The 15738-nt window shown below is 40.1% G+C and overlaps 1 protein-coding gene across 2 annotated transcripts in view; it reads left to right on the plus strand.

Annotated features, from left to right (window-relative positions):
• STK32B (serine/threonine kinase 32B) overlaps positions 1-15738 on the plus strand; it is a gene marked incomplete at both ends in the record, with an annotated part of 177057 nt that overhangs the window by 25693 nt on the left and 135626 nt on the right. For both annotated transcript variants that reach the window (XM_082315307.1, XM_082315308.1), the window contains 2 exons: positions 3738-3793; positions 12963-13114. In XM_082315307.1, the coding sequence (XP_082171433.1) occupies positions 3738-3793; positions 12963-13114 (208 nt within the window). The remainder of the gene's footprint in view (positions 1-3737; positions 3794-12962; positions 13115-15738) is intronic.

Raw genomic sequence — 15738 nt, forward strand, 5'->3', positions numbered from 1 at the left:
ATCCCATTTTCTATTCGTTAAACATAAAAATTGAGAAAATTTGATCAATTGTTGTGGATGTGTTTTTTTAACCACTTATTTGACTTGCTAATAATCCTTCACAAATTCCATGGTCTAAATGCCTCATTTAATCATTTCTTTCTCACAGAAGTCCAATTTACAATTAAATCCAATTAAAAAAAAAGTTGTTCTAGTCATTCAGAGCGATAAACACCATTGAAGAAGGAAGTATAGAGAAATGGAAAAGAAATTTTATGGATAATAAAAAATGTCCTTCTCATGGCTAAAAACAAATGCTTAATCTTAGTTCTACAAGAACAAAATAATTCATCAAACTGATGTATTTCGAAAGCAGAGAGGCTTCAGGACACTAATATAGTCAAGTCTTACCGAAATGTGACTTGAGTGAAATTTAGATAATTACAGACTGTTTCAACAGTTTTCCAGTTGTTTTTGGGAACCGGCCTCAGCTGAATGACTGCAAGGTAAAGAACAAACTCAAAGTAAGCTTTCTTTAAGGAAAGTGTTTCTTAAAAAGCGGTAATACAAACAGGAAACCCCAGAAAGTTTGAAAGCAGGGGAGTGTGTAGAGAACTGCTAGTGTACAACAACAAGATGTCTCCAACAGCCTGGGTGCTAAAACCAGAATGCAGAGCGAAGGTTGCTAGAACCCGGGGTGGGATGGTACCTGGAGTGAGGGCGAGGGAGGGAGCCTCTGGAGACAGGGCAGCCTTGCCTCGGTCCTGTTCCAGAGGGCTGTGAAGCCTCTTATTCCCCCCGCACACACCTACTGCCTGGGGGACAGTCCTGGTATCACCTCTCTTGGTTTGACTGGTCGCTGGTGTAATTTTCCAACTAGCAAAACTACTAACCACTTGTGCTTTGGGAAAGGAATTTGGGAGGGAGCTAAAAGATAACAAACTGTGGAAAACTAATGGCTCTAACCTTGAAGAAGAGCTAACAAGCTGATAAAAGGGAACATCTTGGCACCAAAGGCTGGACGCTGGCCAGAGAATATAAAACTGCAGATACGGGGTGAAAGGTAGATGCGGCAAGGGGAGATCGCGACCACCAACTCAATTCAGGACCAGAAAGACTTGCCCCCCCCACCTGAGAGGAATGTGCATGCTCATTTACATAGCAAGCAAGGCTAATTTAAATACAGTAGACCAATAGTGTATGAAATGTTAATCACTACCCAATAAGTGTAAATTTAGGCAGGTTTATACTGATCATGTAGCCTGATAAATGTGCTGTAGTTTGTATGATGGTGTGCTCGTGCGTGCTGGATTTGTGGAATTGTCACCAGCACCCTGCGCAGAATCGACATCTCTGTAGGAACCTTCACTTCTCCTCCTCGCTCTTCTCCTTTTTCCCACTGAATACCCCTGTTGGCAGGACAAACGCTGGATCCAGGACTGGTGATTCTCCTCCTCTTCCCTCTTTCTCTCTCCCCCACTCTCTTTTTCACTTTTCCTAAGGTAATTAAGTCATCAAGGTTGATAAATGGTAGTTAAGAGTACTGCACGGCCTACCTTGATTTTCCATAAAGCCGCATAGCTTAGCCGCATAGCTGGGGTAGATACAATCATGAGAGGGTTGGTGGGTATCAAATACTTGTACTCCATCTCTGTCTCTATAAACACTTTCTACTGAAGCTAGCATTTGTTGTACAGACCTTGAGTGTTGGCCCACCTTAATCCACACCAAGAGGATTTGCAAACCTTAGTCACTCCTCCCCCTTCCTCCCCAGGTGGGACGTGACAGAGTGACACAGACAACACCAGCACGCTGGAGGGGAACGTTACTGAATTTTCCCTATCAAAGAAATGAATGAGATTAACATTGTTTTCAACCTTTTCAATGCTGTGTTGAATTCCTACTTAAACTTAAGGATCAATTTAAAGATCTCAGTCATTAAGCTCTCAAATCACCTGTTCAGGGGCATGTGCTTGGGAGGGATGACCTGTAGGAACAAGATTTAAGTTGATGTAAGTCTGTGTGGAAAGTGGTTTTGCTAAACTGACCATCTTGGCCATCACACCAGTATTGAGCAGCAGGAACTACAAGACAGTGCCCCACTGGTGAAATCTATGGGCAGAGACCAGCTGCAGGTCATTGATGGGCAATCTTGCTTCTCAAACATATGGGTAACCCTAACTCTTATGTGATTCAGCACAAAATTTGTTTTCCAAAATTTCCAATTTCCAAGCAGCTTATAAATCCTTTGCAAGGTTATACATTTTCATTTCAGTATCTGAATCCTAAAACTGCTATATCCAGAATTACCATCTTTGTTTGTTAAAGACTAGAGTCTGCTGCTTTCAGCTCTATCAGCTCTGGATTTGATTTGGTGTCCAGCAATTACCAGGAAGGTGGTTGCTATAGCTGCACTAATGAGAGGAACAGTCATGTTTCCTTGAAGACAATGTAAGCAAGCATAAATAAACAAATGTTTAAATATAAGTGGCATTAATAGCGTAAATGAGATATTACTGGAACAGGGAAAATAAGATTTTAGCCTTTTTCAGTGGCTGGATATCAAACTTGCTCAGTGCTTAGCTTGATCTGATACAACTTTTTTGACAGATATTTAAAGTAGTATTAGTTTTATAGGATTTTCTTCTTCATCATGATGTGAGTCACATTTTTATTGTATTTGTTCTTGTTACCACATTTTTGCATTGACAGTCTGTCTCCATAATTTTGCTGATTCCTGTTAGGCCAATAACGGGCACATAGATGGAGGTACATGACCAAAGCCAGGAATGTAAGAAAGTTTTAATTAAAAAAAATCCTGCTAAGTTGCACTGAATTTTGCCAACTCTGGTTCACTGAGTTTAGCTTTAAGTGTAATTCTTTTCTGACAAGTGACTGTAAAAACTGCATCGCACATTGTCATGTTTGTGTTTCAGTGGCTCCGTATCAATTTTGTTCAGGATGTTGTTGGGTTTTTTTTAAACCACTAGACCTACCAATGAACCAGAGATTTGAAGGTCTTGCTGTGTTCAGTCTCATGCAACACCCACAATAATGACATTTCTGAAGAAATGAAATCTCTCACTCACCTTCACAGCAAACCACTTCAGTGTCTAGGGCAGACTGTGCTGTCAGATTTTCATGAAGGGGGAGTAAATCCATTCTACTGCCAAGCTAAAATGAAATCTCCCAAAACAAACTTATGCTACATCTATGAAATAGTCTTACAATATTAACATTACACATTGTATTAAGGTGGCAAAGTTCAGAGGAGCGGATGCTGCTAGCTCATCATGGGACAAACTTCCATTGCTGTAACAGAATATGGGAATTATCCCGCAGAGTGATTACTGTAACAATATTATCGTTATACTACTACATGTCTGTCAGCAGACGGTGTTACTTACCTGAATTATTCAGTACCCTTTTACTAGATCTTAATCTTTCTGGAAAATGCTGGGCAGTTTTTGCTAATGGCTGCATAATGTTAACTCACTCTCTCATTACTTGGGTCGGACAGAGGTATGTTTCTTTCTGGAGATATTAGGCACTGTAGGCATTGGACCAAGATGGGTTGATGAATAAAATGAACGGAGCATAGATATTAAATATGTTTGGTGTTTTAAGAGAAAAAGTAAATACCACATAGTAAAATTATATTTCTTGGAAACACTGTCATTACTTTTCTTATCTGATTTCTGATTCTGACTTAGCACTCTACAAACCGTTTTCCTTTTCTTCTCTCCTTTATTTTGCAGTTAACTTTGACCACTTTCAAATATTGCGGGCTATTGGGAAAGGGAGTTTTGGAAAGGTAAGAATCAATTTATTTTTAACAGTTAAAAATCTAATAGAGAATTCCTTTGTGTATTTCTGTGTGACTTGATGATTAGACTAGGATAAAGAAACATAGGTTTTGTAGCCTTTTGCTTCTTAAAGACATCTGATCATCAGTATGAACGGACTCTGACTATTCAATAAATAATTTTTATTAAAATATATTCACTAAAATTGGGTAAAAATTATTATAATAATTAAGTCTTCTCAATGGGGATTAGCAGAATTTAGAAATCAGTCCCCAAAACAAAAACAAACAAAAAAGTAGGAGCAGACTACTTTTTTAGACAGTCCACTAGAGTGATCTTGTTCTTAAATCTCTGGACTTATTCGTGCCTTTAAAATAATTGTGGTATTTTAAAGGCACTTTGCATAGATTCAATACACTTGGGACTGTATAAACTGACATACACTGTAATTATGATCATTGAGTAAATGTTTGTTCAATTCAACAGGCTTTTCCTGAAACAGAGAAGATGAATGGTTTGTTTACACATGACTAGATGACCTTTCTTTCCTATAATAAAGACTATAACAAGGTTTTAAATTTTAATATGGGTAAATACAAGGCCATACAGTCAGAGAAAATAATGTTATAAAAATATTAGAAACTGTTACTCACGGGAATGCATTTGAAGGTAAAATAAAAATTCAGTAACTGATCAAGCAATAGCTATCTAGATTTGATTTCAACGATTCTTGCATATATGCCAGCTGAGCGCCAGTGAGCTTCTCCTGTAGTTATGCATTAAGCACATACACAGGATTTTGCTGGCTCTTCACCTTCCATGCAGAAAAATGACTTTCATTTTACAGACGCCTGAAATACTTCTTGCAGAACAGCATGGTCCTTCATGGCATGGTCCTTATTCAGTTCAGTAGTTTCCAAGAGAAACCCTCTTTGAGGTCAATAGGAGAATATGTTGCTAGTGCAAAATAGTATTCAAGAATCCCTTAAAAATCAGGGCAGCTGGAGATCTGTGATTGTGTATTATCACAATACACTGATGGAATATCATGTCAAACTACATAGAGGTCCGGGAGTGCAAGTTAGTTCCAGGATAAGCAGTTAAAGATATATCCAAATTATGCTGACTATCACAAAGATCACCTGCACTGCTATTTCTTCAGAGCTTACCCGTTTACACCTCTACTGTTTCTGCCCTTTCAAAGGGGCCCTCACCCTTCCACATCATGCAGGAAAATAAAACAAGCCTAAGTGCTTTTTGAAGGCTTGTTGGTTGATTTCTAGAAACATCTAATTTTCTTACAGGTTCCTATAGCTGCAGCGTTCTTGTGAACCTGCTTTGGCGATATGTATGGGTGAGAATAGAGTTTCCCTACTCTAAAGATGTTTAATGCAAAAAAAGACTCATGCATAAGTCACCTCTAAACTTAAATCCTTATTTTGCAGCTGTCAATGCAACAGAAGAGTCCTTGGCATAACAGGCTTATTTTTCCCCAAATGAATGCAAGCTTCTGACTGATCACCTTGTTTTTCCTTCCACAGACAGGGAAAGAAAGAAAACCATTTTAAAATTACCTATTATACCATAGCCAAAAGCACAACATGGTAAATCGGTCACCGTTTCAAGTGTCTTTCTCTGTGAGTCAGTCTTGCCTTTATCATTCATTTAGAAGCCTTGTCGCTGGCAACTTTTCCTATTACTGTCCTTCTGGAAGTACCTGGCAGCAGAAAATGTCAACAAATGATGCAAGACCTCTAATCTCTATTGACTTGCTGTTTTCTATTTGGGGTCTATTGTGCTCTAGCATCCTACAACATGTAACACCATCTTGGGTATCACACCTTCCTTAAACTGCTTTCTTCCTTTATGGCTGCTCTGTGGCCTTTTTTGTTTTCTGAGAGCTGTAGGATGTTTTAAGACATGCTCTACTTTTTTATTTTATTGCTGTTGGTACAACTGCGCACGCGTGCGCTCTCTCTCTCAATATTTCTTAAATTACTGTGGTTGCTACAGCAACCTTAGGCCTCTGCCGGATATTGCTGCAGGAGGTATCTGATATGGCAGAGACTCCACACAGCTCAGCTCACTCTTGTGCACAGAGCTCAAGGTGATCCTCAGCACCTCACCTCCTCCATGGGGGCTGACTGCTTCACCAGCTACGCTCTGTCCCTCCCAGCTGGCTTCAGAAAGCAGTTCCCTGCATTTTCCTTTGGCATTTTCAATTCACAGTAGCAACATTTGCTGTTACAGGAATTCCTAGGCTATTTGGTATCGAATGCTTTATATCTCAAGTGCTTGTCTTCTCTGTGAAGTGTCCACCGGTTTGAAGCAACTGCCTCAGTACGTGCTGTTTCTTAGGGACATGTTAAGAGCAGGTGCAGTTTTGTATGCACTGTAGCAGCTTCCCCAGAAAAAGTGAAGATACATCACAGCAGTTGTGAGGAGTGTAGGGAATGGGTGTGAAAAACAAGGAACACACTCCTGTTTTTGGAAACAATGAGGCTCGCTTCTCTCTGCTTGGAAAGGTGTCCTTTCAGACCTCAGGTTGCACCCTGGTAAAGGACAGATGAAGAAGGTGAGCTCTCAGCAGGCGTAGGAACGTTGCAGCCACAGCTTCTGTGTAAGTCAACAGTTCTTTTGTTCAAGCCAAGTGATGTGCAAGCTGTGGCAGACTGGTGTGTGACCACTCGCTGAACACTTGTTCCCCCTCCTGGGCACATGTATACCTACCTGGTGTATGTATCTTTACATACAGGCACTGGTACAGACCTGCGAGCTGCTGCAAGGTGACAGTGGTACCCAAGCGAGGTAGGTATGTGGCACTCCTCCAAAGGCAGCCTTGCTGGCCTCAGTGACCTTGCTTTGCTAGGTAGATGAAGGTAGCTCTTTGCTTATGCTTTGGTGTCCTCACATGCAACAGGAAACATTGATTTTTTTTTTTTTTTTTTAAAGACCATTAAGCTAGTTATGCTTGGCATGTTCCCGCTATTAGTATTTCCAAATACATTTGAAGTGGGCCAGGTCAGAAATTTTGTTCAAACAGCTATTATTCATATATTAAATATTTCCCTTCTAAGTCAATTCAGAAGTAGACACTTTAAAATACTCAAACAAAAAATGCTCGACACTGGCTTAAGTATTTATTCCTCTATGCCATGTGAGAGCTTAAAAATGCTCTCTCATGTTTAATCTGGCTAAATTTTTCCATTTTGCTATAAGTAGAGCCATCATTCTTATCAAACAAAATATTGCAAAAAATGACATATTTGAAGATCATCCAATAAGTACAAAACTGACTAGGAGTGAAATACAAGAATTATCATTGTTCTTTACTGCAACAGTAACCATATAATTGCAGGCTTACTGCCAGAAAATAATTTGTATTCACGTGAAACAACTAGTTTTCAGGAATATTATAGTACCAATTTTCTTCAAGTTCTTTGTTCATGAGAGCAGGTATATTGAACAATCTGACCTCCTTAAATTAAATTTGCATTATGATATGAATGTACAGCCTCTTTCTCCTACTTGTCTAAGATGCTGACACACAGGACTTAGTTCTAATTAATTTGGTTGTATAAAACAGTGACTTCCTCTGCTGAAGTAATTGAAATTACACTGGTGTAAAACAGATGGGAGCCGAGAATCACGTCTGCATTGATCGAGGGTACTTTACTAAATAATATGCAAAGTATTTCAGAAAAAATATGCTGCTATCCTAAAAGCAACATAATGCACAACTGCAGAATATTAATATTGTTTGACAGTATAACCACCTGGTTTTTTAGCTTGAGTTAATATGAAAGGAGACTAAGCAGATGCTTTGTCCCTGCTCCAGCTGTTGCAGTTTGCTCAGGGGAATCTGGGAATGAATGCCCCTGTTTCAAGGAAATTCCCTGGCAGTGTAAAGCCAAACTTATGACATCCATTCTCCAGCCTCTTTGTGTAAATCTTTCCAATTCTGCCTGTAGGCTGAGACCATGAGCATTAATTTTTCAGAGTATGTGGGTAAGAACAGACAAGGTAGCAGTATTTCAGGCACATGCTTCATAACAGATTTGTTAATTCCCACACTGAGTGTGAAACATATAGCTGATTTCTATCTTGTAGCTCCCTACATCTAGATGAGTGTCTTCTGCCCATGCAGTGCCACAGACCCTCTCCTGGGCTGTGATTACTCATGGCAGCTATAGGTGCCCCATCTGACATACTGACCTGGCATACTTGATACATAAGATAGTGACACAGGAGCAAGGCTGAGGTGTGCACGCCCACTGCCAGCTCTCCGCTATCAGGGACCTTGCACACAGGAACTTTCTCTGGCTGCACCTCTTCTTTTTTATGACCTGTCATGAAACCGTATCATGAGGTAGTTTGAGAAGTCTAAGTACTTACGTACCAAACGCAGACTAAAATGGCTTTATTGAGAGTAAGTGCTCCCACTCCCTGCTGTTCTCTCTAGACCAAGGACATGGCAGCTAGAAGTCTTTTGAAGTTAGTGGGAGACAGGAGAAATCTGTGGTTTGCAGCAAGTCAGACTTTTCAGCCATCCCCATCTTTTGCTCTGGGAAGAGCTTCTCTGAAGCTACCTATGGCTTCTCAGCCTACACAGCATTATGCAGCTTTCTGCAGAAAACCATTAGCAAATTCTGCCCCAGTTTTACTCAGCATAACTCTCTCGCTTCACTTACCTGGGTCTGCAATAGCCCATAGGGCACTTTGTCACCCATAGCAGTCTTAGTGGCTGTGTGACCTATTAATCTGCAGATCAAACTGCATCTGTAGGTGCTCTATTTTTTGCATGTGAAATCAGAGGAAATCCAAGAAGGTAGCTTAGAAGTGGACCATAGCATATGTTGCTCCTGAAAAATGAAGTTTAGCCCTGCAGTCATAATCTATTAGTTTTCTTCCCCTGGTTCTGAAGGAAAGTGGCTCCAAGTCACACTCTGGTCAAATTTCTTTTAACCTGATAGTTTTGAAGGCAATTCATTGTTACCTTCTCCCAGATATAAAAAAGATGCAACCCTGTGATAGCAGCTAAGACATGTAGAAAAACCCTGTTTAAAAGTGAATATTTTCACAAGAGACTTTTAAAAATAAGCACCATATAACTCCAAAGAAAATTAATGGGGATTCATATTGCCTACCTTTAAACATGTGCAGCATAGATGCCTACATCCAAGCTAGTCATCTCTAGTCTCTTCAGGGGGACTTTAAAAGAGAAGCCATCCCTCTAGAGATGGTCCCCTGGGCTTATTTAGGCCCATACCTTAGGTGGACACAGATGTGCCTGTCCCTATCTGCTGACTATGAAGCTGGATAATTGTTGGGTTCGTGACACACATATTTGGTTTGAGGCATCATCTATAGAGACTTCTGAAGCAGTGATATCAGTCTGAGCAGGGCACTCTCTGGGCTTTGGTAAATGATATTCACAGAAAAAGTGAAAGAGGATGTTTTAGTAATGTAAGCATGACAGGCTTCCGTACTGATACGTGTAAATAAGGCAATTCTGCACAGACTTCCACAGTAATGAGTCATCACAGAATTTGTTTGTTGAGGTACCAGAACACCTGTTTTTCACTATTTTAAAATGACTCCTTTGGAAAGAATTTAAACCATAAACAAAAAACCCCAATTTAAACATATCCCATTAAGACTGCACATGTGAGGAGAGCTCAAGGGCTTTTCCTTTCTTTCCTGCAGTAGTGGAAAAGTTTCAGCCCATTGACATCCTGCTCAGAAGAAGAGCTGACAGCCAGCAGGTAGAAATGCCAGGGAGGATCTCCACGACGATTCAACACTGTCATAGCAATGTCAGGTGTTTTTCACAATAACATCAATGTGGATGCAGCTTGTGTTTCCTGATTTTTAGTAGGAAGTAGCTTTAGTATATTCATTAAAATCCTATAAAACCATGTTAAAAGATGTGTGTAGGTACACATTACTAGAAAATGTTTACTATCATGCTGCTTTAAAGGTGAATGCTAGTCAAGCTGCTACTAACAACAGAAGGTCTGTTTCAACTGTGTTGAACACCCTTGTCTTTACTGGCAGGTAAGAGAACTGAGTGCCTTCTGGAGTCACATCAGTGTTTCAAAACCTGTTTACATTACGTATTTAGGTGCTGTATATGATCCTAGTTTGCCGCGTTGGTCAAACCTGTAACTGTCAGCTGAGTAAAACCCCATTTTCTCGGCAGTCTTGCTAGTCAATGGTTTAATAGGGAGGCTTTTTATGTAATGGAATAGGAGACTTCTGCAAACACCTCAGTCTTGGCCAAGATTCATATGAAAATCATGCTGCAAATTCATGTAAGGGAATGAACTTCTGGACTTAGGTTCTGAGCCAAAATCCATAAATGTTGTACTTTGTAATGTGTTTCATTAAATTGGAGTGTCCCCATAATCTCAAACAGGATTTCAAGAATTGCCCCTGCAAATTCTGCTTATACTTTTGAAGAACCTGTGGAATCTTAAACAACTAATTTCCATCCGTCCATTTCAGTTCAACAGTACCTGCTACCTCTTCTTCCCCTAAAAGGCCAACGCCAATTCCCTGCTGTTCCACAGCCTCCATGTAAGTGTGAACCTTTAGTTATCTTAAGGACATCACCAACATTCAGACTTTCCATAACAGCCCAAGGAGCAAAATCAAACAAAACTTCGGTACTCACCATTGTGCAACATTGATGGGCTCAAGACAGAACATTACCATCCCTGTTTTACTTAATTAGCAGAACATCTCCTGATATTAGGAAAGGTAATTAGAAACTCTGCTTAATCACACCTTATCATTATAGGTTAAAACTACTCTATTAACTGCTCTCTTTGGAGTAGATTTGAGCTCAAGGACACGCTTCGTGGAAATAGAGTTGCAGAGAAATACATGTGGTTTGGGTTCGCTGGCCCAGTTCCTCTTGGAGGGATTGGAAAAAGGTAGAGGAAGTAAAATCTGCTGATGGTACACTCCTGGAGCCCTTCCTCTGTGATTAAGAAACAAGTGACCACACAGTAGGTCTCTCTAGGGTCCTCACCCTGGTGCTGGTGGTTCGTCACCAGGTCCAGAATCCAGATGACACCTTGTTAAAGTCAGAGGTTTCAGCTGTGTGAAGTTGTCTTAGTTTCTCCAGACCATTTCTGAATTTTGAGCATTCAAGTTCCTTAAAATACAAGTCAAAACCAAAGGATTTATTTTCAGTTGGCACCATGTTGTAATCTGATCTCTGAGCACTACTTTTATGTGTGTGTACTATGTCTGTATACTATAATTTTATGTGTGTATAATATGGGAGTGTGTATGTGTGCATGTGTGTGTACATAAATATACATATTAAATAATGGTACAAAGTGAATCCAGAATACCCTTGAATTTAGATAATACAAAGTTGTGATTGGGGAGGAGTGGCTTGGGGAGGAGTGGCTGGAGAGCTGCTTGGCAGAAAAGGACCTGAGGGTGTTGGTTGACAGCCGGCTGAACATGAGCCAGCAGTGTGCTCAGGTGGCCAAGAGGGCCAATGATATCCTGGCTTGTATCAGGAATAGTGTGGCCAGCAGGACCAAGGAGGTGATAGTGCCCCTGTACTTGGCACTGGTGAGGCCGCACCTCGAGTACTGTGTTCAGTTTTGGGCCCCTCACTCCAAGAAGGACATCGAGGTGCTGGAGCGTGTCCAGAGAAGGGCAACGAAGCTGGTGAAGGGTCTAGAGCACAAGTCTTATGAGGAGCAGCTGAGGGAGCTGGGGTTGTTTAGTTTGGAGAAGAGGAGGCTGAGGGAAGACCTTATTGCTCTCTACAACTACCTGAAAGGAGGTTGTAGAGAGGTGGGGGTCGATCTGTTCTCCCAAGTAACAAGCGATAGGATGAGAGGAAACGGCCTCAAGCTGTGCCAGGAGAAGTTTAGGTTAGATATTAGGAAAAACTTCTTCACCGAAAGGGCAGTCAGGCATTGGAACAGGCTGCCCAGGGAAGTGGTTGATTCCCCATCCCTGGAGGTATTTAAGAGATGGGTAGATGTGGTGCTCGAGGACATGGTTTAGTGGTGGACTTGGCAGTGCTGGGTTAACGGTTGGACTTGATGATCTTAAGGGTCTTTTCCAACCTTAACGATTCTATGATCTAAACCAGATGCTTCCAATACACAGTCTGTATATGTCCTGATGATGAAAAATTCTGATTGGAGCCTATGGCTGTATTAGTAATATAAATGTTGTACCAAAATGGTATTTTCAACTAATGTTCTCTTGGCTGTGAAGACACACTAGGAGTGTCACTTTAAAAAGTCCTGCTCAATTAACAGGAAAAGCCTTTCAGAGCAAAAGTCTGCTGAAGATGTACTTTTGCTCTATGTGTGTATGTCAGGCTGTTATGAGGATGAGATTTACACCAGCTTTGGGGATGAGACACCGAACAATCTTATATTTCTGTGTTGCCAGTAATCATATTTAAAATGATAGTTCTTAGATGTGGTGCTGGTGACACTCCCCAGCTCCATTTACAAGGTAAACTGCCATGACAAAAAACAATCCAGGCCTTACACGGGAGTTCTCTTGACTAAGATTTTCTTCTGACATTTACAAAATTATTTGACTTTTTTCAAAAAACAAAAACAAAGTTAAAGCAAAGAAATTTACCACAAAAGACTAAATCATTGTAATGGTCTCTTGTGACTACAAAAATATTATGGTGAATCTCTGTACAAAAATTCTTTTTCTTTTCAACAGTGATTAAGCGGGCATAATTCTGATATTTAGATGAAATATTGAGCGTTGTGAAAGTAGCCTATGTTTATGATGCAGTAATCAAGATATGTGTATTGACTTGCAGGAACCATTTTCCTAGGCAGGAGGCAGTAATTTCTGTGACTAATGAAATAGCCTGCGATTCGAGCAATTGGAGTGTATTCGTCCCAGCTTTACTGTGTAACTTCTGAAAGTTATGCCACTGTGGTCCCCATTTCTTCTTATAAGAGGGTGGGGTATTCTTTTGTTAATCTATTTGTCAATCTGTTACAAAGAATCCTGCATAGCTGTAATGTGGACTTTTTGAAGATGTTCCTAGGTTGTGTTATCCAGACCTGGATTATTGAAATATCATAAAAGGCTCCTTTTTTTCAAAGTCACAACTGAGTTTCCTTTGTGTAGGTGTCAAACTTTGTCTTTTACTCTGCTGTCAATTAGGTGTGCATTGTACAGAAGAGAGACACCAAGAAAATGTATGCCATGAAATATATGAATAAACAGAAGTGCATTGAGAGAGATGAAGTTCGAAATGTTTTTCGGGAGCTACAGATAATGCAAGGCCTTGAGCACCCCTTCCTAGTCAATCTATGGTAAGCAAACCTTTAAAACTCTGTCAAGGATCTCTTGTTTTCTACTTATTGCTGAATCAGTTCAAGGTATGGAAGTCTGAAAAGCTTAAAAGTATGAAAAAATTTTTGGTGACCTCTTTTTTTAAGGTATATAGGTTTTGCAGAGGGTTTTATTTTTAATGAATCTTTTAAAGATGCCCTTTTGAATTGGAATATTTAAACGTCACATTTGCCTTTTCATTTCTGGTTTGGTATCTCTCCAGATTGTTACAGAAGTGTGTGGAAATGTGTTGTTCTGTCCAGCTTCATTGTTTCCTTTTGACTAAACATCTGTTATAAGGCTGTGGAATATTGAACTGAACCATTCAGTTAAAATTTTTGTAGTTGATTAAGAGAAAATTCAAAACTCAATTACTTTTAAAAATGGCTGACATGGAACAATAGAAAAACATCTTTTTGTCACCTGGAATTTCTCTTATCTTCCCAGTGTTAGCCACTGCATGCCTCGGTCACATATGAGTGTGAGAAAATGTTGGTCGAGTAATGACTATCTTCAACTACACTACTAATTAAAATATTTGCTGGCTTTTATGTAGTGGTAGTAGTAATGGGATGCAGACTTTTCCTACCTTTTCTAAAAATTACCTATATGATTCAAAAAAAGGGGACATTAAACCATTACGATATGAAAATTGTTCAGTTTGTGAGTAGCTTGATTGGCTGCAGATGGTCACAGTGAGAAGAGACCTTCTGTTTTGTGAGTTCTAGCTGTCTTACTAGAGATCAATGCCTAGCCTACACTCTTTTGCCCATCCTTTAGCTCACTATTGACCTGTAAATGTGAAAAACTTCTTGTTGCCAGCTTAGCATCTTTCATGAACTAAAAGCCAAAATATTTTCTTGCTTGAGCTAACACAGCTTTAGTGTAATTGCACCCACTTATACCAGCAAAGGATTTGATCCCAAAATTCATTCAAAAAGGACCTAATGGTGTATATATATGTCTCAAGTGCTCTCCACTTGACATGAATGATCATACTTGAGCTAACCTAATATCCTGTTGGAGGCTTAAAGAAAAATATACAAATATTGTGACTGTAATAGAAAACTTTCCCAGTATATTTTACAAGGTTCCAGCAACCTGCATTCTGGTGATTTCTTCACCGAAGGTGTGGTATCTCTGTGCTTAAGAGCCTGTGGATTTTTCTTTCATGCATTTGTCTGATCTCTGTTGAACTCACACAAACTTTTGTTCTTTAACAAGGGGCAGCAAAGATTTCCACTGTGTAACTAGACACTGCAGAAACAATCATAGGTTAACAAGATCCACAAGATACTTCGGTAAACATAACAATGCTGAAGGACTAAAGATCAAATATTTACTGTGAAACAAAAAGTATGCTAGATTCCAATTACTGAATTATAATCAGCTAATAAATATTATTTCTTGTTTTCTTTTTTCATGCCAATGATTAAACCTGACATAAGCAATACCTAAAAGTGTTAGGTGTGATGATGGTTTTTATTTTAAATAATTAATTTACTCTTCTCATGCTTCTGAGACACTGCCACAAGATCTCAAGACTCAAATGTTATGCTATATGTGTATATAAGAAATGTAGAAAATGAAAGAGAAAAGTAGTACTCTAGAATTAACAAAACCTATCAGGCAAAAGGGACACTATTCAAGATGGTCCAGTGCACTAACAGTGTTCTATATTCAATGTCTCTAGCAATGCTTATAGTTGACCAGTCTATCTAAGATGCTTATTAGAGAGAATGACAAGATTTTTCTCTGAAGGGAAGGCACAGAGGGGGCCTGCCCACACATCCATTCATGTAATAAATGACAGGTCACCTGCCATGGATGGGGCCTGGAATTTATTGCTTGCATTTAAGCTTGTGACCCAGCTCAGCAGCCAACAGTCCTGTCTTGCTGTCACCAAGGTTAGTTTTCAGGTCTGTGGTACGAGAAGAACATGGAATAGTCTGAAGACTTACATCCCAGTCTAAAATCAGTGCCCACATTCGGGGTAGTCCTGAGAAGATATGCAATTTGCTTGTGCAACAATTCAGCTCCCGCTGCCTTAGCATCTCAGTGCTTTGCAGCCTGAAATGCCCATGTAGACAACTTACTTTTGTTCTTTTTAGGGCCAAAATATGAACGTGTGAAGGTACAGTTAAGCTACTAGTTGAAACCACATCCAGGAACATTTCCAGGTGCTGCCTGATGCAGCTAGACTGGCCCTTGGCATGTGCCTGGCCCATGTGAACCAGCCGCTTCCCAAACAGCTCATGGGATAGTTCTAGAGTCACAGTGTCCCACAGAGCAATGTGGTGGGGCCAGCACCCTTCAGCAGCAAGGACTTCCTAGCAGAGGCACAAGCTGCTCCCTGCCAGCTGGCCTGAGTGCTTGGAAATGCTCCCCAGCATGTTTCATCTACTGTGATAACCAGAGTGGCTAAATGAGAGTAGGAGATCCTGCTCTAGGGACCTCCATCCTTCCTGTTAAAACTGGGCAACTCTGGATAGTTGAGTAGTGTAGTCAAACTCTGGATATATGAGACGCTACTGAGATTCAGGGACTTGGACATACACAATTAGAACTGTAGAAAATTTTCCAAAAGTAATTTCATGAAACCCCT

Source organism: Platalea leucorodia (assembly GCF_965183815.1).
Source record: "Platalea leucorodia genome assembly, chromosome: 6".
NCBI lineage: Eukaryota > Metazoa > Chordata > Aves > Pelecaniformes > Threskiornithidae > Platalea > Platalea leucorodia.